The 20,864-nt window shown below is 45.6% G+C and overlaps 1 protein-coding gene across 4 annotated transcripts; it reads left to right on the forward strand.

The window, feature by feature from the left end:
• Positions 1-152: 152 nt before the first annotated feature.
• Positions 153-15,334, forward strand: zcchc4 (zinc finger, CCHC domain containing 4). 4 transcript variants are annotated; one of them, XM_035425219.1, is made up of 13 exons: positions 153-240; positions 2,125-2,246; positions 2,718-2,800; positions 3,219-3,497; positions 3,894-4,001; positions 8,768-8,840; positions 8,941-9,091; positions 9,684-9,784; positions 9,952-10,073; positions 11,271-11,346; positions 12,674-12,725; positions 13,118-13,259; positions 14,281-15,334. In XM_035425219.1, exons 1-13 carry the CDS (start codon positions 168-170, stop codon positions 14,393-14,395), a joined length of 1,497 nt encoding a protein of 498 aa, XP_035281110.1. In that variant the 5' UTR covers positions 153-167; the 3' UTR covers positions 14,396-15,334. The 4 variants fall into 4 exon arrangements, with proteins under 4 accessions (XP_035281110.1, XP_035281111.1, XP_035281113.1 ...); XM_035425220.1 differs by having other exon boundaries at positions 3,921-4,001; XM_035425222.1 differs by lacking the exon at positions 153-240 and adding an exon at positions 1,268-1,508.
• Positions 15,335-20,864: the final 5,530 nt, after the last annotated feature.

Raw genomic sequence — 20,864 nt, forward strand, 5'->3', positions numbered from 1 at the left:
CGCTGCGCATATTTCGTAGGACGGGCGTCTGGGAAGTGTAGTTTTCGTTGATAATGATTATAAAACTGACGCTTTTGACTCCTTCAGATTTAGACTACAACTCCCATGAATCAAAACGCGAAGTAAACAAACGGCCTTACAAAGCTGTATTGTATCCAAATCATGGGATGTTTGCTTGCAGAGTCATAGTAACAATTGTATACACCCAGGAAGACGTTGGTACCATAGACTGTATAAAAAGTTGGTATCAACGTTGTAATGCATTCAGTACGACATAATAGTATGCATCATTCTTGGGACAGTACAATAGGCTGTAATGTCAAATGTCCAGTATTGGCTTGCCCATAATGCACGATATAAAAGACTATATGCATTGTGCCACACAGTGGTCTGCGATACTATCCTTTTTTAGCTAAAAAAGAACGGGGTACACGGTTATTTAGCGTTGCCATTGCTTGGGGAATCAGACTTGTAATCACAGAGTTGCAGGCTTGAATAACGGATATGTCACTGCTGCTACATGCTATTCCTTCTGTACGTATTATGCTATTTGTGATGTCAAATGCATAGGTCGTAGGTTGGTTCGCAGGATAAAGATACAAAAAGCTAAGCAAAGAAGCCTGATGCAATATCACTAATTTTGAGAAAATGTCACAGCTGATGGGTGAATATTTTGATGCACCTGCTAGAGATCCTGACCAAAGGCAGTAGAGGTCAAATTGTTTTGTTATTTATCTGATTTCTCTCTTCTTGACTTACAGATGGGACAACTAATTTATTCTTATAATCTGATTATGTGGTGGAGATTGTTTCCATGGGGTAGTTCTCCGTTAAGAGCATCTATCTGTTCCAGAGGATTCCCAAAAGATTAGCTCAGTGCTGCCATACGCACACACCCACCGGCTATTGTTTTGTCAGGCAGAACATTCCTTAAAACAAACAGCAGCAACTGCTCACACAGTAACATTTTGGAGGGGTTTCAAGTTTGCTTCCTACATGTGAAATGACACGCATTTTAGTCGATGGAATAGAACGCAAGCCTCGGTTCCAAGTTAACTTTGAATTTACCATCCCCTGCCGGTGATAAGGTAAACACAAAAATATATCAAGCGCTCGTAAAAAGCACTTCCCATTTGGATTATTAAAGCAAACATAGTTTTTACATAACCTTGAGTAAAATTATTGATAAAGATAGAAAGAAACATTCAAGCACTCTGCTTTGTTGAAGGATTATCGAGTAGTACGATCGTCTGTGAAATGTGACATCATATATCCGCGACAAGAACTGACACACCATAGAGATTTACCAGAGAGTCATGGAGGCGTTGTGGCGATATGTCAGTTTATAGTGAAAGTGTGTTTTTATTTTTACACAACGATATTTTTACGTTACGTAACGGGAATATTTCGAGAATTGGCTATGGATTCTGAATTCTCCGATGGCGAAGGGTTTGGAATTGAAGTGATTATAGATGCTAAAGACGGAAAAGCACCATGTTGTCCCCATGGTATGTGCGTGAAAAATCCACACGAAGTTACCAGTATTGTAGGCTAATGTAGAATACCATGAAAAGCATGTGAACTAGCAGATCTGCTAGTTTTCATGATCTATTTCAACATTGTCTGACCTTCATGTATTTTTTAAAGCTTATGTTAGCAACTAGCTAGGTAGCTGTGTGGTGACCGTGGACTGAGGTAGCTGCATGAACTGCTGGTAGTGAAAATCAGACAGTTAGCCTAAAAAGTATTTAAAAAGTAAAGGGACATAACACTAAAATCAAATAAGCGTGGGGGGAAAAAATAAATAAAATAATAATATGGACAATATGAGGACAGTATGCTGAGTGTTTAGACAGTCTCTTCTGTACATGTCAGCTATCTCTTCAGCTGGCCTCTGCATGTGGCTAATTAATTAGAGTGACATGGTGTATATGTAGCCAAACATACTATAGCAACTGCAATTGAAATAAGCGTAGCTGCTTTAATAAGTGTCTGTTTTTGATTAAATGGAACTGATTTGCGTGCCAGCCAGACAGAATGTGACAACCATTCGCTTCATGTTATCTGGGTAAGAACTGTGATTTCCTTTTTCGTTTCCTAAGCATGCTGCTCCTCTCCTTTCAGGCCCCACGCTGCTATTTGAGAAGCTGTGCGGAGGGGGAGAGACGCAGGGCAGGCGCTTCTACGCCTGCTCCGCCTGCAGAGACAGAAAAGACTGCAGCTTCTTCCAGTGGGAGGATGAGAAGGTGGTGCCACCGGACTGCCCTTGTTAGGCGCACTGATGTAGTTCACCGCTCGATTGGTTTCCTGGTGGCGTGTCCTGTCTGTCAGGAGTCACTGACTGTCTTTCAGTGGAGACTGAAGACCTCTTCAGCCTGCATCTAGGCTGCCTGATCCCTGACGTGGCCCCGTATCTAATTCCTTATTTACTGCTGAATTAACAGGGTTGTTGAATGTGTTTGTCAAGATGGTCGATTACGCTAACTGTATATTTGATATAAGGTCTAATTGTTGTTTGGTTAGTGGCTTTAAGAGTGCTCATTATCCATTTCTGTAGTCACTGCTGCTCTTGTAAACCAGTTGAATTTAGCTTGTGCTTTGTCCTCATGTAAATTGGTCTGGATTGGACAATCTTTTAAATTAATACAATGTAATGTTTGCTGTGATGTGTTATTCCATTGCTGGCTGTGAGATGGATATATGTGCTTGTGCTGTAGGTTTCCCAGGCTAGGCTCTTGGCCCGAGAGAAGGAAAATCAATCAAAGCAGCCTCCTTATTCTCATCAGGAATACTGCTCCAGGTAAACGCACTCACTGGAATATCTCCTGCAGACACAATCAAAAATGACGTAATTGATTTTAATTTATGTTGGAGACTCGATAGGTTGTTTCTATAACACATTTTACAGGAGCATTTTGTATGGTCATGGGGTAAAACTGGTTATGTTCCTTTAATGTCATTTGACATTTCAGTATTGTATGGCTCCAAAGATTAAATGTTTTCAAATGTTGGAAAGATTTCTTTGTAAATTGCTACCTGAAAGGAAATCTACAATAGGTCACACTTTCCTGCAGGGAAATAGAATAGTCATAAGAATAATCATTTTATGAGTTTTTGGACTGTCTGCAAAATATACTACATAATGACCAAGCTGTTCAGTAATACATTAATGAACTGCTGTGTCATGTGAGATTAATTACTTTTTTTTGGTAAACCAGGTTCAGGGAGTTTGTGTCCTTGCCCCTGGACCAGAGGAGGTTCTGCCAAGACTGTCAGCTCCTGCTTCTCCCCAATGAGTGGAGCGAGCACGCCACTCACAGGGCGCTCGGTGATGACATCACAGTGGCCCGTCTGAGGAGGCCGAGCCTGCTGCTGTGTCCCCTGGAGAACAAGAAGAGCAATGCGCAGTACCTGTTCGCTGATCGCAGCTGCCACTTCCTGCTGGACCTGCTGGCCAGTTTGGGGTTCAGCAAGGTGCTCTGTGTTGGGACTCCCCGGTGGGTGTTTTTCTTAAGGATATAGTCCATCTCACAATGTGCATCACATTATCATCCCATTTTATTTATACATTCTGTTGCAAAAGCATTTGAACCAGGCAATATACAGTGCAAAGATAAAGATATACATGGCATACATTTATACAGCCAGAGCAGTCTGGCTAAAATATTGCACCCCTCCTCCTTTGACCCCACCCCTCCTCCTTTGACCCTAAAAAAATATTGTCCACATTTACAAAAACATACTTTTTTTGTCACCAACAGGCAGTTTCATCAGAGACCCATGTTATTATTAAAAGGCTGGTTTGCATACAATATTATATCCCATATTCACACCCCATCTGGCATTTCTCCTTGCTGTTAATGCTGTTGTGTAAAAGTGCTATTCGACCTCAGGAGTTCCTCTGTGCATTTGACCTCCAGACTCCATGAGCTGATGAAGATCCGCAACCAGGAAACAGGAAAGGAAGTTCTGAGGAGCCTCCTACTGGACATTGATTTCAGGTGTGTTTTTCGCTCATGCACACATACATACACACGCACAAACACTGCATTCAGAGCAAAATTCTCCAGACTGTCTGTATGCCATGTCTTGACTGCAGAGCACTGTTACTACGGCTACTGATAGGACGAACTTGCTTGATGTAACATGAATAAATGCAACATTCTCTGCTTCTGGTTACACCCTTGGCATGCCACCCAAAGGGAAGCAAGCATATTTCAAAGATTTGTTGCATACGTGGCAGTCTAGCTGGAAAGACAAATGTAGCAAAACAGTTTTCATTCTGAATCACCCCTGGTTTTATACCTCAGATGGTCGCTTGCCTTCGTTGATATTGTCATCACCGTGGTACAGTAGTAGCATTATAGTATTTATAATAATAAGTTATAGTTAATACAGTAACAACAGTTATAGTTACCTAATTTCTTGAAGTGAGCATAGCATACTGTAGGTTTGCTTTGCTTCATAATGTGGAATTTAGAACTGCTTTTCCAACACTTTTTTGTTCAAACCCAAGGTGGAATATTTGTGCGTATTTACATAATATAGACAAGGTTAATTCACTCCCGCCTAAATGAAATATATATATATTTTTAAAAATGTATTTGAAATATAACCTTTAATCCACTCTGTTGGAAGAAGAGTTGTGCCCTGCCAGTTTTGCCAGTTCAATGTGTTTGGCCTATTTTTTTTTACTATACATGCCATCGATATGCCAGACGCAGAGCATGCTAGTAGCCATTCTGGTTGCAGGGTGACTTTAAAGGTGCAAGTCGCAGATCTCCATGTGATCGGGCCCGAGCTGGCCGCTGTCGGGCTTGAAGAAGCGGAAGGCCGGGAAAACGGGCTCCATGAACTGGTGGTGCACCCTGTCGAAAACTGACGTGAGGACGGCGGAGAACTCCTGCAGCAGCTTCATGGTGCGGGCGTCGTAGAAGGCCAGGCGGCCCTTCTGGTAGTCCAGCAGGACGCCCACCTTTCGCAGCGGCCTGTGCCCCCGGACCTGGCAGGCCAGGTGGTGGTCGTTGTGCCAGGCGGAGAGGCGCCCGTCGCGCTGCTCCAGGCACCACGAGTGGCGGTTGCGGCCCAGCTTGGCGCCCTTCTCCGCGCCCTTGCGCTTGATGCACCCGTAGGCGGCGCCCACCGCCCACGCCGAGCAGCAGCCCACGTCCACCTCCCAGTAGTGCCTCCCAGTCACCATGCTGACCGAGCTCAGGGCGCAGCACACCTTGTCGAACTGCAGGGGGAGCTCCGGCGCGGCCTGAGGCTCGCCGGTGAAGTACATCAGCCTGCAGTCCCGCCCGACCGCGATGTGTCTGTTGGAGGCCAGCCTGTCTATCCGCACCGCCGTGGAGTCTGAAACGAAAAAGCACGGGTCAGAGCCATTCAGACAACAGCGCCACTGTGCATTATGTACAGCGATGATGATGATGATGATGATGATGATGATGCCAGTAAATGCGGGCACGAAAGGGCTGTCCATCGGCTTCATCCGGATGATTAAAGGAATGCTGAAAGGATTACCCAGCAGGAAGTTCTTCCGCTGCAGCTGCGCTTGGAGGTCCTTTGAAATGTTGCGCAGTGTTTTCAGCAGCCTCTGAAATCTGCCTTCGTTCAGCTTGATCCCCTCCTGTGCCACGTCCTCCTTCTTCTGACAGCTGCGATAGTATCACACTCCTCAGGTTTTATTCAAACGCCTCGACTTTTCCACCCAACATCATTTGCACCAAATGTAACCGCTGGCAACCCTTCCGCTCTGTTTATTCAAAACGAGGGAAATAAGTGCTCAAAAGCCCTTTCTGTCTGACCTCTACAGGATGTGTGAAGGCCCGCATTTCTGCAAGCTCTGATATTTCACTTTGGAGAGAATGGAAATAAAAAGCGATTTGTACCTTAGATCCCCAGTGTACTCCTGCAATAGGAAAAGGAAAAAGTGAAGTCAGTGGATCATCTTTTGCACTTTTTTTCCAAAATGTTCATATTCAGCATCTTAGTCAAGTACAGATGGAAAGAAAGTCCACGCAGTGGCACAAGGAACAGGAAATTCCAACATCACCACTTCCACCAATTAATAGAATCGGGCGTGCCAAATTAGGGTTGAAATGAAACCCTACGGGATGGTAGATCTCTAGGAACCTGGTTGGGTAACCCTGTGTTTGGCTATACTGCCGCCCTTGTTTGTGCAAATACTGCCCTCAAGGACTGACCCTGGATCAGTGAATGTAAACATTAGGGGCTGCGCCAGGCGGTCCCGGCTGACCTGAGTTCCCTCTGTCCCGGCCTGCTCCAGGGCCTTCTTTGCGCAGGTGATGTTCTTCTGGACCTGGCTGAGGTGCTGGGTCCAGTCCTTCAGGACCCGGTTGAGCTGACTGCTGGCCGTCCTGCGGTCCTGTTCCACCCAGTCCACAGCTGCCTGCTCCTCCTTCTGCAGGGCCTGCTGCATGGTCTCGAACTGCTCGCCGATCTGCTGCTTCATGGCCTCCGCGTTCCTCTGTGAGCCCGGCAAATGAGAGCATTAGAACCCTAGCCCTAAGAGCATTCATCAAAAGCTATTTGAAGAAGCACTCTTTTTCTTAGTATGACTTTTCTCTTGCTTTTTTTAAATAGCTGGAACTACAAATCCCATTAGTGTTTTTTAAAGGGCTAACTGACTTCTTAAGGACTACAACCTCAGCTGTTGTCTGACGGTCCTTGCATTTCAAATAATCGTAATTCAGGGCAAAGTAACTTAAATACAAGGCGTGTATCAGTACTTGTAGCACTGGCCTATCATATTCGACATATTGCAGAAAGTTGCAGAATGAGTTATGCTCAGCAATGCTGGATGTGACCACTAGAGGCCAGTGTTCCTCTCACCGATAAGACATCACTCCTTTTCTTTAGAGACTGTAAATGAGCCTCCGTTCTGGATCTTTCCTCCTGCAGGTCTTCCAAGTGTCTAGACAGTGCTTCCTGCAGATACATCGAAGAGGTCATACATTTGATTGCCAAAAAACTGAATCCTATTCAAAACAGAGTGCTTCATTTATAAAAACTTTATTCAGAGCAAGACGATTATTTCAGAAAACAGGAACAGGAACTAAGTCATGGTCAATATTTGGACATTTGCATTTCATTAGTGAAATGGGAAGTTGGAGTCTGTGCAAAGGTCTGTAGATAGCAGTGCGTGTCAGTGACTTTTTAAATCATGTATAGCATTGGACACATTGACAGCCAATGCTTGTATACACATGGTAGCTTTACACCAAGAATGTCATTTCTTTGGATTTGGTAAATAGATTTAGGTGTGAAATTTACAGATTCATTTTTATATTTTCAAAGTGCATTTCACTCATGATTGTCTTTGAAGTAAATGTGGCTAGCATTAGCATACGTTACTTGACCGTGCTGTACCTTGGACAGTGTTGCTGGACGGCTGGTTTTTCGGGGTGTCCTGGGGGAGCGTGGGTAAGGCAGGGTGGCCTCATCCGTTGTCAGCTCCTGTGGGGGCAAGCGGTGGGGGCTGGGCTGCCGGTCTGGGATGTGGCCAGCAGGGGGAGCTGTGCCATCAGACAAGACTCCATCCAACATCTGCACTGCAGGGATCTTTTTCACCTCCTGTGCCATAACTATAACTATCTAAACAGACATACACACAGAGTCCCTCATTACAAGACTGGCTTCTGATTTTAATGCATCGGTTCATTAATGACCTACTGGCTATGAACAAATGTGCTCTCATTATTACCGACAATACTGGGTTAGAACAGAAATCTCACACCAGTGCAGGAAAAAAAAGACTAAACCACCTTGTAAAAAATTCCCAGCATAATCTGTACGCTTATGGATTGTAAGCCTGTGTGTAAAAAGCCTTTGAAGAGATCTCTCCTTTCATTGTTTTGGTGTCGGATGCGCTCTGCCGGTGAGCATGTAGTGAAAAGGAACTAGTTCCTCTGGTTTAGTGAACATTATATTAAGCCCATGAGGTCGTGCTGTACTGTGCTCTGCCATTTTACAGCAATATGCTTCTTCTGAGCTTCTCATCATGCTGCTTACTCCATAGTCAGTTCTCAGCCTAAATGTTTTTTTTTTTTTTCCGGATCATTCCGCCTCACGTGCCGCACCGAGAATTTAGGACTTCTGAGCAGAACTGCTGCCAGTCCTGCAACGGTTCTCATAACGGCCGGAGTCAGACTTCTGTCCACGACAAGTTCTGGAATGACCTGGAGTCCTGACGCTTCATGTTAACCCCTAAGCGATCGCTGCTCTCGACCCAGAAAGTTCTGTGGTCGCGTGGATTTAATTCTAGGGTCAGTAGGCTGTGCTGGTACTTACCGTGCGGAGGGCTGTAGCTGTCTGTGCCTCGCTGGCCTCTGCAGGAATGCAGCGTGGTGGGGCTCGGTTTGTTAGGTAACGGCAGCGTGCTGCAGCCTGTCCTCTCCTCAGACACGCTCAGAGCGCTACGCCATGCGTATCTGCCGGAGCAGTCAATCATCTCTGCATGCAGAGTTGAATATTTGCTCTTCCCCGCCCAGTCAATTTACATGAGACATTTCCACTGTGTTGCTTTGACAGAGTGGACAGGGGGCATTGCTGCACAGATGTGTCACAGAGACGTGTAGGTTAAGGGGTGCTGCGTGGTTGCAGCTCTGGCCTTGTAAAATGAGTCCCACCGTGCAGTGCGATAAACACGCCAAGGCCCTCTGAGCTTATCTGGCATGAAGTATGAAGGGAAGGAAAGCGAGGACGTGTGGCTACGTAACCTGATCTCTTGTGTTTGTGTCCTCAGGTATGCTCAGTTCTACAGCCAAAAGGAATTTTGCCACTATAACATGTTCAACCACCACTTTTTTAACCCTGAGGTAAGAATCTAGATCTTCTGGTTTTGAAAACGTGGTACTTTGATTTTGATGGCATAAAAAACTATTCTCTGTAGTACAATAATGATGTTTAACTCCCCAGGGCGCTGAAGCCGTTTTTAAGGCCTTCTTGAGCGAGGAAGGCCCTGAGAAGGTTGTCATGGTGACCGACCCACCATTCGGAGGGCTGGTGAAACCCCTGGCGCACAGTTTCTCCCGAATCTCGAACACGTGGAAGACCCTCCAGGGTCCAGGTCAGTGGTCTTGAGGTCCCCTCTCACCCGGGGCCAGAGGAGCAGGGACAGGCCCATTACCAGAACAGTGCCATTCCTGGGTGGGACAAACTCTGTATGGGCAGGAGTGCAGTTCAATGGTTAAGGAACTGGGCTTTTAACCTGAAGGTTGCAGGTTTGACTCCCTAGGTAGAGCACTGCCGTTGTATCTTAACCTGGATCACTTCAGTATAAATGGATGCTACTGTAAACAAAAATTCAACAGCTGTTTAAGTCGCTCTGGATAGGAACGTAATGCTAAATGCCTATTATGAAGGGTAAACTGTAGCTGGGGCTATCCTTAAAAAAGTCCTTCTCTGTGGCAGTGCCATCTTCCTCTGTGCTGCAGCGTAGCAGCTGGTTGCAGCTCTTTAATCCCAGTCCTGAAACCTTTATAATGACCTTCAGAAAGAAGCTTGACCTGATTTGCTAACTATCCAGCTGTGGTTGTCATGGGCAGCATGTGCAGTTTAAAGTTCCCCCTGGGGAAAGTAAAGCTATTCTATTCTGTTCTATTCTAAGTGTCCCTTGGTGAGGGCTTTTATTAATGGTATTTGTGTTCTGATTGGTGCAGAGAGCAGCAGTAAGGAGATGCCCATTGTCTGGATCTTCCCCTACTTCTTTGAGTCCCGCATCTTGGAATGCTTCCCCTCCTTCTCCATGTTGGATTATCAGGTATGCCGTACACGCCCTGGTGTTGAGGGTCTGGAGGGTGTGTTGAGTCATACCCCAGTAAGCGTGTTTGAAAGGTCGAAGAGCTTCAGACTGCTCTTGCTAGCATTTCCCGAACCCTAACCCTAACCCTTACTCTCCCTCACACCGTGCTGGCTGTGACCTGTCAGGTGGACTATGACAATCACCCTCTCTACAAGCACGGGAAGACGGGGCGCCGCCAGTCCCCCGTCCGGCTCTTCACCAACCTCTGTCCCCGAAACGTGGTTCTGCCCGAGAGCGAGGGGTACAGGTGAGCCCCTGTCACACCGTTACGCATCACCACTGTCCCGAGACTATCTATCCGTCCATTATCTATACCCGCTTATCCTAGGCAAGGTGGCAGGGGGTGCTGGAGCCTATCCCAGCGTGCATTGGGTGAGAGGCAGGAATACACCCTGGACAGGCCGTGAATCTATCACAGGGCACACACACTGTTCACTCACACACTCATACCTATGGGCAATTTAGAGTCTCCAGTTAACCTACCCGTATGTCTTTGGACTGTGGGAGGAAACCGTAGTACCCAGAGGAAAACGCAGACACAGGGAGACACATGAACCCAAAATCTTCTTGCTGTGAGGCGACAGTGCTACCCACTGCACCACCGTGCTACCCTCAATCTAATAATTCTGAATTCCATATGACAGGGTGTACTCGTATCAGTCCCTGTCAAATAAAACATACGTGAGTAAGTAACCCACCGAATCCATAGCTCATAGCTCGACATAGCTCAGGAGGTAAGACCGATTGTCTGGCAGTCGGAGGGTTGCCGGTTCAAACCCCGCCCTGGGCATGTCAAAGTGTCCTTGAGCAAGACACCTAACCCCTAACCCCTAACTGCTCTGGCGAATGAGAGGCATCAATTGTAAAGCGCTTTGGATAAAAAGCGCTATATAAATGCAGTCCATTTACCATCCTAAAGTCAGTATTTCATATCAAAAACCCTGATAACCCAGCAAATCTTGCATCGATGCAGTATTTCACTTTGCTGCTGTCGGAATGATAAGGCAGTCAACCGTGTTACACTTCATCATTTAGCTTCAGTGAGCATATCGGCACAGTCTGATAGCAGACCGAATGTCATCTCCTGTTCAGTATTTCACATTATTTTGTCAACAGGCGTCATCGCAGAGACAATATGCTGCGTTTCCTCCCTTTGAGTTTGCTGAAATAGCCCATTGTAGTCTCTCTCTATTCTAATGAATTAAACTACGCAGTTCTGGGGCACACACAGAATGGGTACCTTGGATGGCTAATTATAATCAATCGACCGGTGAAATCTTTTTTTTTCATTAGCGTAGCGCCTGTATTGACGTTGCAGTGGCGGAGGCTGTCGAAAAGTGGACGCGAGGCGCTTTCTGGTTTTCTTTCTGTGGAAACGCTTTGTCGTAGCATCCCGTCTCCTGTCCCGGTGACCGCTGACTCTTTTTGTCGGGGCCCTTCGCAGGTTCTGCTCTGTCTGCGAGAGGTACGTGTCCTCGGGGAACCGGCACTGCCCCGTCTGTGACGCCTGCACCTCGAAGGTAAAGCGCCGCTACAACACGGAGAGCTAAGACTGTCTTTCTCGTCCATCCATCCAGTATCTAACCCAGGGTGCCTATCCCAGCATGCATTGGGTGGGAGGCAGGAATACAACCTGGACAGGTTTCCAATCAATCACAGGGCATACGCAGAATTCACTAACTAACACTCGTACCTGGGGGCAATTTAGAGTCTCCAGGTAGCCCAGCCTGCATGTCTGAAAGGCCCTGGCCGGGATTCAGATCTGGGACCTCCTTGCTGTGAGGCAACAGTGCTGCCCACTGCACCACTGTCTTCTTCTTTCACAACCATTTTTAGATTTCATAAATAGTTTTTATTGCCTTTATTTTCCTCAATAAGACACAGTCTTAAATACATACAAGAGAGGGACTGTGGACAATTAAATCGATACAAAAACAACACAAAGTATAAAATACAATTCAAACAGACAGACACACACCCAGAAACCAATTCAGATCTGATCTCTCACACAGGTGTTGGCCAGTTTATCTGTTGTTGTAGTTTTGTCCTTGTGTACCATTGCTGCCAATCTCTTTTATTACTAGTGTGTATTTACACTGCAGTTTCATTATATTGTATTTGCTCTATTGCGCTCCTCTCTGTTAAAGTTCCTTGAGCTCACTGCTTAAAAAGCAATTAAATTGGGATGGCACGAATGCCAACCCGGGCCAGGTTATGGCATGCCCCATACCTATACAGCACAGAGTGTTTGGCACTCGTCATGGTTTCCTACAGAAATAACCACAATGAGCACAGACTCTCAGCCCTTAAGAACATTAAGTTCTGTACCGTCTGACCTCATGTAAACAGACAAATTTTCCAAACAACTTCACAACAATGTCTACACAATAAACCCCTAAACCTGGGGGATTTTATTTAATTTATTTTTTTCTATTACACTCATAGAAGTTTAAAGAAGGTCCTTCATATGTGCACGGATCTTGACATCAACTGGGTTTGCTGGAGTGCAAATGGACCGCTAGAATTATATGTCAGTATCGCATGGAGATTAGGGGGTCTCCACGGCACCTGCCCTAAAACTGCTGCCCTCGAGAAAGCAGCAGGCTGTTCCTTCCTGATGGATCATCTGTTCCTCCCATCTCGCGGTGCGGTCGTGTGGTTAGACGCTCATCAGCTGGGTAATCACAGTGTTCAGCTCCGGATCGCCTCGTTCTCCACGGGCGAGCCGCGTCGGCGGGTGAGGACTCGCGTTAAGGTCCGCCCATGGCGGAGTTAGCGCCAGCTAACGGCGCTTTCATCTCCTCGCTCCGAGGCTCACGGTGCCCCTCTCTCTCTGTTTGGTTTCAGGACGGGCGGGAGTGGAGGCACTGCGCGCCGTGTAATAAGTGCGTAAAACCCTGTGAGTGCGCCAAGACCTGCCGCCGCACAAGGCACATTGTGTGTCACTCCGGTTAAAGCTTCAGAAACGCACTTCCATCTGATTGGTTGGTCACCTGTGTGGCAGAGATGTGATTTGTAATGTTCATAGTTGCTGCCCGTTTGAATGCACTCTCTGTCTCACAGCGAGTTAATCATTTATTTATATTGCATGCCATTGCTTCACTAATACTTTTACATATTGTTCCAGCCCACTACCCTAAATCTACAGCACACACCAACCCTACTGTTGTATGTGTCTTGTCTGAGTTTAATTTCATATGATACTCCAATACCGTGTTTGTGCTGGAGTGACAGCTGCCCTGGGGTGTGTTTTAATGCCCTGATTGGTCCTCCCCTTTCCCCGCCCCCCAGCCTGGCTCCACTGCTCTGCGTGTGGCCGGTGTGCCCTGCCGGACCACCCCTGTGGGAGGGGCCAGACTGGCTGCTTCACGTGCAGCAGCCTGGGGCACAAGCGCAGGGCGTGTCCTCACAGTGGCAAACTCAGAGAGAACAGGTATACACACATACACATACGCACACGCACACACACACACACACACACACACACTCACACATACACACACACACGTGCACACACACACTTACACACACATACACACACGCACTCACACGCACACACTCACACACACACACGCACACGCATGCACACACACACACACACACTTGCACGCACACACACACACACACACTTACACTCACACGCACACACATACACACACGCACACACTTACACTCACACACACACACACACACTTACACTCACACATACACACACTTACACTCACACATACACACACACACGCACACACACACGCACACATACACACACACACACACACACATACATGCATACACATACAATAAAATGTCCAACGTTAATTCAACTCTAACAGTGTTAATTCACTCTTGAATGTGGGACACTGGAGAAGAGTTGAATTAACACTGGACATCTTACTGTGCACACACACACACACACACACCTTTCACATAAATGAACATACACACACCCAAACTTAGTCACGCACATGTACACGCACACAGACACACTCACACGTGCACACGTACACACACATGCTTTCACACACTCAGGGGCACGCACACACCCATTCAGTTGCTCTGGAAAAGCATATAAATCACTCTCATACAAACATAATTTCTATCTCCCTCCTTCCCTCCCTCTCTCTCTGTCTAGCACTGTTGCTCCTTGGTACCTCTATATACGGCTGGCAGTGTAGCATAATTATTAAGGAGCTGGGCTTGTAACTGAAAGGTTGTGGGTTCAGTTCCTAGCTGGGTAGCTGCCATTGTACCGTGTAGTTTTGAGCAACCCCTGAATTACTTCAGTAAAATCTCCAGCTCTATAAATGCCCTGTAGGTAGAAACCATGCAGTCTGTGTAAGTCTGGATGAGAGTGTCTGCTGAATGCCGTTAGGTAACGCGATGTGATGTAATGAGCGAGTGCTGACTCTGCTTTCCTGTGTCATGTTTCTCTCTGTCTGTTCCGCGTCGAGCAGAGGTCAGGCCGCAGGGAGGAGACCCGGAGCAAACCTGTCCAAACAGATCGCCAGCAGAGTCGCAGTCAGAAAGGGCAAACCATCTCGCACATCAAAGGCACACAAAGTCACGTGACCTCCCCGTGCCGCAGTTCCTGCAGAACGCATGTTTGTACGTGTATATGCATCTTGGAAGTGCTCAAAATATTTTGTATTAAAGATTTTTCTTCTTCTGTAGATAACAGTTTGCTTTTTGCATCTCAAATGGTATATAGAGAACAAATTAATTAATGGTATTTCATGTGAAAGTATTCACAATCAGTTATTGTGAAAACAGATTCTTTTTGGAATATATATATATATATAGTAGTTCTGGGAGCACAGAAACTAAATTAAGGTCTGTAAACACTCCAGTCTCATTCCTATTCTATCATGTCATATACATAGTCTTTGCAGTGCATTGAATAAAATGGGCTTCTCGTAAATAGCATTACTCAAACCACAGAAAATAAAACATCTCATAATAAACTCTTGGCCATGAGCAGAGCTCCACTAACAGTTTACATGCAGGTTGATTACAAGGCCGTTCATGTTTGAATAGATGTAGCGTAGTCGTGGGGTTTTTCCAGCGATCATACTGGTTCTCCTCCACCAGGGGGCAGAGTGCTACAGGAATGCTAGAATGCAAAGCGAACTAACATGGCATTGCAGGTTCCCACATCCTGTTTATGTGTGGTCAGTTTAAAAGGCTAATATTCATGTTTCTCTCTTTATGTGAAAGACCTCAGTGGGAATGTATCTGAGTTTTGTGGTAACCAGTAAGGTGCTACTGTGAAGCTGTTACCCCGACTAACATGTTGATGTGATTGGCCCAAAAGTGCCGTCTGGTGGCTGTAAATGTAGTACTGGCATGCTGAGCAGATTTATGCTGGCATTTAATGTCAACTGTTGTTTTTTTTTCCTGAACAGCTGGGTTATAAGGCTGTTTTTGATGACTGTATTTTGTAATTCTGGCAATACTGACTGCCAAACATGCTTTGGCTACAATTAAAACATAAAAGTGTAGATAAAAGTACTTGCATTGCTGGCTGTTGTGTCATTTTGGAAGTCAGGGAAGTCATGCCATTAATGTGGATACTGGGTTCTTTGGTAAACTCACTTGCCCTTTGTGTTTAGAATCGGTGCCAACGCTGAGCAAGATGCCCTACCCACCAATCTGCTGCCCTAAAGTGGTTTTCAGATGTGCTTTATAAGAGCACCTGGTGCTTCATTAAAACAGTGAGCTCATCTCAGGTCAGGTGTTGATTGGGAGGGGGAAGGTTGGGAGTGGAGGTCCCTTGCTGTTTCGTTTTTTTTTTTTTTTAATAAATAAATGAAATAAACCCTTCCCTATAAGCCCTGAGAAAAAAATAAATCTATTTTTAACTCCAGCGTTGTTTTGTTTTTGTGATCCGATCACTGCGCAGTCTTTCGCACGCCATGCTCAAGGCTCTGTTCGCTGTTGTCCCCCTCCCTTGAGAAGCTATTAAGTGTGGTAGAAGAGTGACTCGGCAGGAGTGATGTCATTTCCTGCCTCGTTGCCGTAGTCTGCCTTTCGCCTTGTTGGTTTGGGATGGGAGGAAGATGTTTCCATTGCTGCGCTCCTGTGGGACAGAAGGGTGGGGTGTAGGGGGCTGGGGGGCTGAGGGGGGGCTGGGGTGTTAATAAATGTAGCTGTGCTCTTGTGTGTGTTAAGGCAGGGGGTCATTGGGACCAAGACTGTCTCTGAGGCCGAGGTGCAGGGACTGGAAAATAAAAGTGCCACTGAGGTCACTGGACACTGATAGGATCAGGCAGTAAACACACACTCACACGCACACACACACACACACACACTCACACGCACACACACATACTCGCACGCACACACACCCACACTCACAGCAGTCAGGCACTATCCCAGCGGACTGCTCATCAACACCTCCGAAGCACACCTGAATAATGATCTGTGGGCCCAGTCAGGCACATCCTCTAAGGCCAGGGGTGCACAACTCCGGTCCTGGAGGGCTAGTCTGCGTGCTGGTTTTTGTTCCAACCAATTAGTTTTAGTTTTCTGACAGATTTATAAACTACGTTGGTTTTCTCCTGTTCTTGAGCACTGTAAAATCTTAAGGGTAAGCTTGCAGTCCACAGCTGTAGCTGGTGCTTATACGAACGTCAAATCAAGATAAATAAATAAGATAATTCAGTAGTTTAAAGCAGAAGTTGTCACAAAATCATAAAATTGATCATCTCTTTCTCTTCCTTTTGTTGGATTTCCCTTTGAATAATGTTATAGTTGTAGCTGAATAAATTGGTAATCCAGTGGTACTTTCTTTAGTTACAGTACATATTGTTGTTTGTTAGAATCTGTGGAAATCTGCATGTTTGTATTCCTGGGAGTTCTGTTTGTCACTCTGGATAAGAGTGTCTGCTAAGTGATTCTAATATAATGTAAAGGGGATGGTTGTTGATGACAGGCAAACTCAAGCTTAAGATGCTACTGGCTACTATGCTGCAAATGGGTCACAAAACTGTCCCCTCCGATTTAGTGAACCACACCACAGAGAGAACACAGCATTCTGAATCATTCAACTCGGAGCAACTCATCTTACCACAATATCCACCAAAGCACTGCTCAGCTGATCAAAGGTCATTTGACAAAGCAAACAAAAGGCTATGATGTAATTGTTTTGTCATGTTAGTTTGTTCATTCTGGTTTTTGATGAGCTGAGCTTTTTTCTGCTTATAGAATAGAATAAGATCGAATAGAACAGAATAGAATAGCATTATTTTTTCAGAGGGAAAATAACATGAACAGGCTCTGTAGAGTGCTTGCAGGACTGATTGATTATAATGTTGGTCTTTTGGTTGTACTGTCTGCATCACTAAATATCTGGAAACATCAGGCTTGGGGATACTTCAATTTCAATTCACTCAATTCTGGAAATTAACTGAATTCACTAATTGAAATAAGTAAGTCTTGAAATAATTAAGTCACTAATTGAGTCTACATAGAACAATATGGACATTTCTCTGACCTGGCCCCAAACCTGCGAGATATGTTGTATTATATACCTAGAAAACCTCCAGGAGAACGACCCAATAACTTTATCCATGAATTTAAAATGCACAGCCACATGTCCTTATGGTGATCCCCGTCCGTTTGAAGCTTGTTGCAGCTGACCAACGTTTTAAATGCTAAACAGATGTATCAGACAAAACCAGCAGACAGCCACTGAATGAGATGGAAATCAAAAGATGGAAATCAAAAAAATAACTTTTTACTAAGCTGCATCCTGTTTTGCACTGGTCTGATGAATATGAGACGACCTTTTCATACACATCAAAAACTGCATGTTGAAGCGAATTAAAAAGGACCAAATTAAAGGATTGGAGATTAAAGTACAGATGAAAGTCTCTGTCGTCGGAAATCACAGTCACAGATTCACCAACTCCCCGGCACCCCCTCCTTTCAATTCCACCCCTCGCGGTTGCTCTTTTCACCCTTCAGTTAACGTGGCGATCAGTTAATTATCCGTGCATCGGAGACCATTTCTGTGAAGATGGCAATAAATCACATTTAGTCTGTGTTATTCTGCTCCCCCAACCGCGACCGATGCTATCTCGCCTCAGCCTAGCTCTCACCGTCCGCAAAGACCACGGATCTGTTTCTCGTCCAGACTTCCTAATGACTTCCTGATTACAGAGCAGAGAGAGAGGGATACCGCACATTCGCTCGCGGGATTTGCGCGATCCTGCCGGCCGCGGTCGCGGTCGCGACAAGGCAGGTGAGCCCGGCGGCTGAGAGTCCAAAAGGACAAAGCGGCGGTAGTTTTCCTCTTCTCCTGTTTACTGTACCGTCAGACAAGATTTGTTCCGCGGGGCGCAACAGTCCTGGATTCATGGGCCTCTCAAAGTAAGCAACCGGAACATAAATTAGCAGTGGAGTTGAGTGAATCCATGACATAGGCTGCCCGGTTAGATAAGCCATATTTGGCATGGGAAGAAAGCCAGGCTCAGAGTTGCTTACAGCCTGCCTTTATTGAAAGCATCAAACTGTCTGTCAAGGCAGTTTTGCACAGTGACCCTTCGCAAAAGAATGGTCGCAAAGTGCTTTGGGATCCTGTCCAACACAAGGCGAGTGTCCACACAAGGTGTACTGTTGCAATTAAATTAGCCAGCTCTTTATGAGCTGTGTGTTAATATTAATAATACACGGTAAAGATAGATTGTAGCCTCCTGCTCAGAGACACCTAAAGGACCCCACAGGTGGATGTGATGAAGCCCGCATATGTACCATAGGTATCATAGCACCATAAGAGTTAACAGTCTCGTAATCCTATTATAGAGAGATCAGACTCAAAGACCCTGATTTCATTTTTGTTATTTTGTGCATTCCCTGCATGGTTTCCCTCAGAACGGCTCACCATTCAAACTGCTTGGGCTGTTTTGTCTGGATCTGTTATGGGAGCGCGTGCCAAATGGATACGGCATGTTTGTGTAGGCTCCCCACAGTAAACGCTGCAGTCTCCGCGTCGTTAGCGTACCGGGCATGTTTGCGAGCGAAACGGCCCGCACTACAAACCCAAACCACCTATTCTGGTTTCCACTGGTCTGCACGAAGAATACGCCCCAACCAGTGAAAACGAGGCAAGTCCGGGACAGAGTCCTGGTGTCTCCCTGACCAATTACAGGGTAACTACCCGACAATTATCCAACTGGCACAAACAGAGCCTCAGTGTCCCACAAGCCAATGCCATCTCCCACCAGGCCGCAAAAACACTGAGTGGAAAATGCCAGCGGGGGGGGGGGGGGGGGGGGGGGGGATTCTGGCAATTGCAGTGGGGTGAATATGGGGACAGAAAAGGACTCTGTGGTAAAGAGCACTGTAAGGGAACATGGCAGAGACCAGATGGCTTATTGATGCTGCAGCTCAGAAAAACTCTTCCTTATTTTTAGGTGCACAGAGGGTGATGTGACACTAAGTAAAATGGATGGGGGTACAGTAATCTGTGGTGTGATGCACTGTTGTAGTCATGGGCGGGTGGCTACCACTTAAATAATATCCTAGCCCACCCATTTATCTTGGCTGAACCATCACACCCATTTGTGAATGCTCACCTATGCACAAAAATTGGGGGACCTGCAGTCCTATATGGTTTACCTAATTTGGATATATATATCTCAAATTTAAAGCTGACAGTCTGCGCTTTATCCCCTTTATTTCATTTCAAATGCAATTTGTTGGAACACGGTGCCAAAACAACAAAAAATGTGTCACTGTCCAAATACTTATAGACTGCACTGTAATTCTAGTTCTATGCAGGCCCAACTACTGCTTATTAATAATTCTGGCTATGCTGGCGGTGTAATGAACGGTTTGGGCTGTCCTGACCGTGCATACTTTTAAGGCTTGATTATAATTACACTGCCAAGCCCTGCCGCTCTTGTGAATACAATGGACATGTGGGCTAGGTCATCCTTACACATGGAAATCTGCAATTGCACTCAGATTCTGAAGGCAACATCAACTCAGTCATTTTATTACGTAAGAAGGCAACGGCAAAAAACCGATGTACTGTAACTAATTTTAGCCCCTAATTTTTTCTACAAATTGTAATGTGTATACCACTCATGTTTGTATTCCTGCCCCTGTTGCTACAGTGTTTTCCATCAACTTGGGAGAGGGCAGAATAGTTCAGAGCATGTGCTGCCAGCCCCTGATTGGCTTCAGCCTGCCACTGACAGCAGGGGCAAATCAGAATTCGATTCTGGTAAAGTTCATCGCTTTCATCAAGGATTAGCGCTCTGGAAGTACCACCCAGAAGGAAAAACAATCTCTATTTCCTTACTTATGTCCTGATAATGGACACAGATTGTTTGGAGTAAGGCATCCTTGTCGCATAAACTCCTGTGTGGCACCCACTAAAAACCCATGTCTGTATACGGAAAAGAGAGTCCTCTATTAATGGAGAAAAAAGGTATTTCAAGTGGTCTGTGCACATCAAAGTAAGGGGCCATACTTCTGGTCCACCATCTTTCCAATGGAAATGGCCAATGTCCTGGTGACTGGTGTTTTCAGTTCGAAAGGGTTCGTCCAGAGTACCACACACATCAGTCTTGCCACACAGAACCCTGTATGATAGCTACTCTGTAGTGCAGCTATTTTGAATTTTTCCTTGTTCAGGATTTAGCTATTCTGGACATTTAGTTAGAACTGGGATGTAAACACGGAATTGTGTGTGGAATAAGTAACATTAGCAGGCCATAGTGCTATCTGTATCCTATACAAATATTAGCCTCTTTATTTTCTCAAAATACCACATAATATGTATATATTCAAGGCTATGGATAGCTGGTACTTTATGAGAATTGTAGCGACCTTATCTGATCTGTGTTCTGTAGTTGTTCCAACATCCTATGCGTCGCTTTGAATAAAGCCGCTGACAAAAAAAATGTCATGTAATATTACTTTGTTATATTCTTGAGGTATAGAGTTAGAAATAAGTGACTGAAATAAATGCAGGTGAACAACCGATGACTAAGCAGTTATGCTGTGTTTTATCATCAGTGAACCATGATGA

Source organism: Anguilla anguilla, chromosome 7, assembly GCF_013347855.1.
Source record: "Anguilla anguilla isolate fAngAng1 chromosome 7, fAngAng1.pri, whole genome shotgun sequence".
Classification (NCBI taxonomy): domain Eukaryota; kingdom Metazoa; phylum Chordata; class Actinopteri; order Anguilliformes; family Anguillidae; genus Anguilla; species Anguilla anguilla.

Coding starts and splice junctions, on each gene's coding strand:
- zcchc4 (XM_035425222.1), top strand. CDS start 1,421: ATGGATTCTGAATTCTCCGATGGCGAAGGGTTTGGAATTGAAGTGATT. Junction 2,801..3,218: donor CATCAGGAATACTGCTCCAG/GTAAACGCACTC, acceptor TTGGTAAACCAG/GTTCAGGGAGTTTGTGTCCT. Junction 9,092..9,683: donor GAAGACCCTCCAGGGTCCAG/GTCAGTGGTCTT, acceptor TGATTGGTGCAG/AGAGCAGCAGTAAGGAGATG.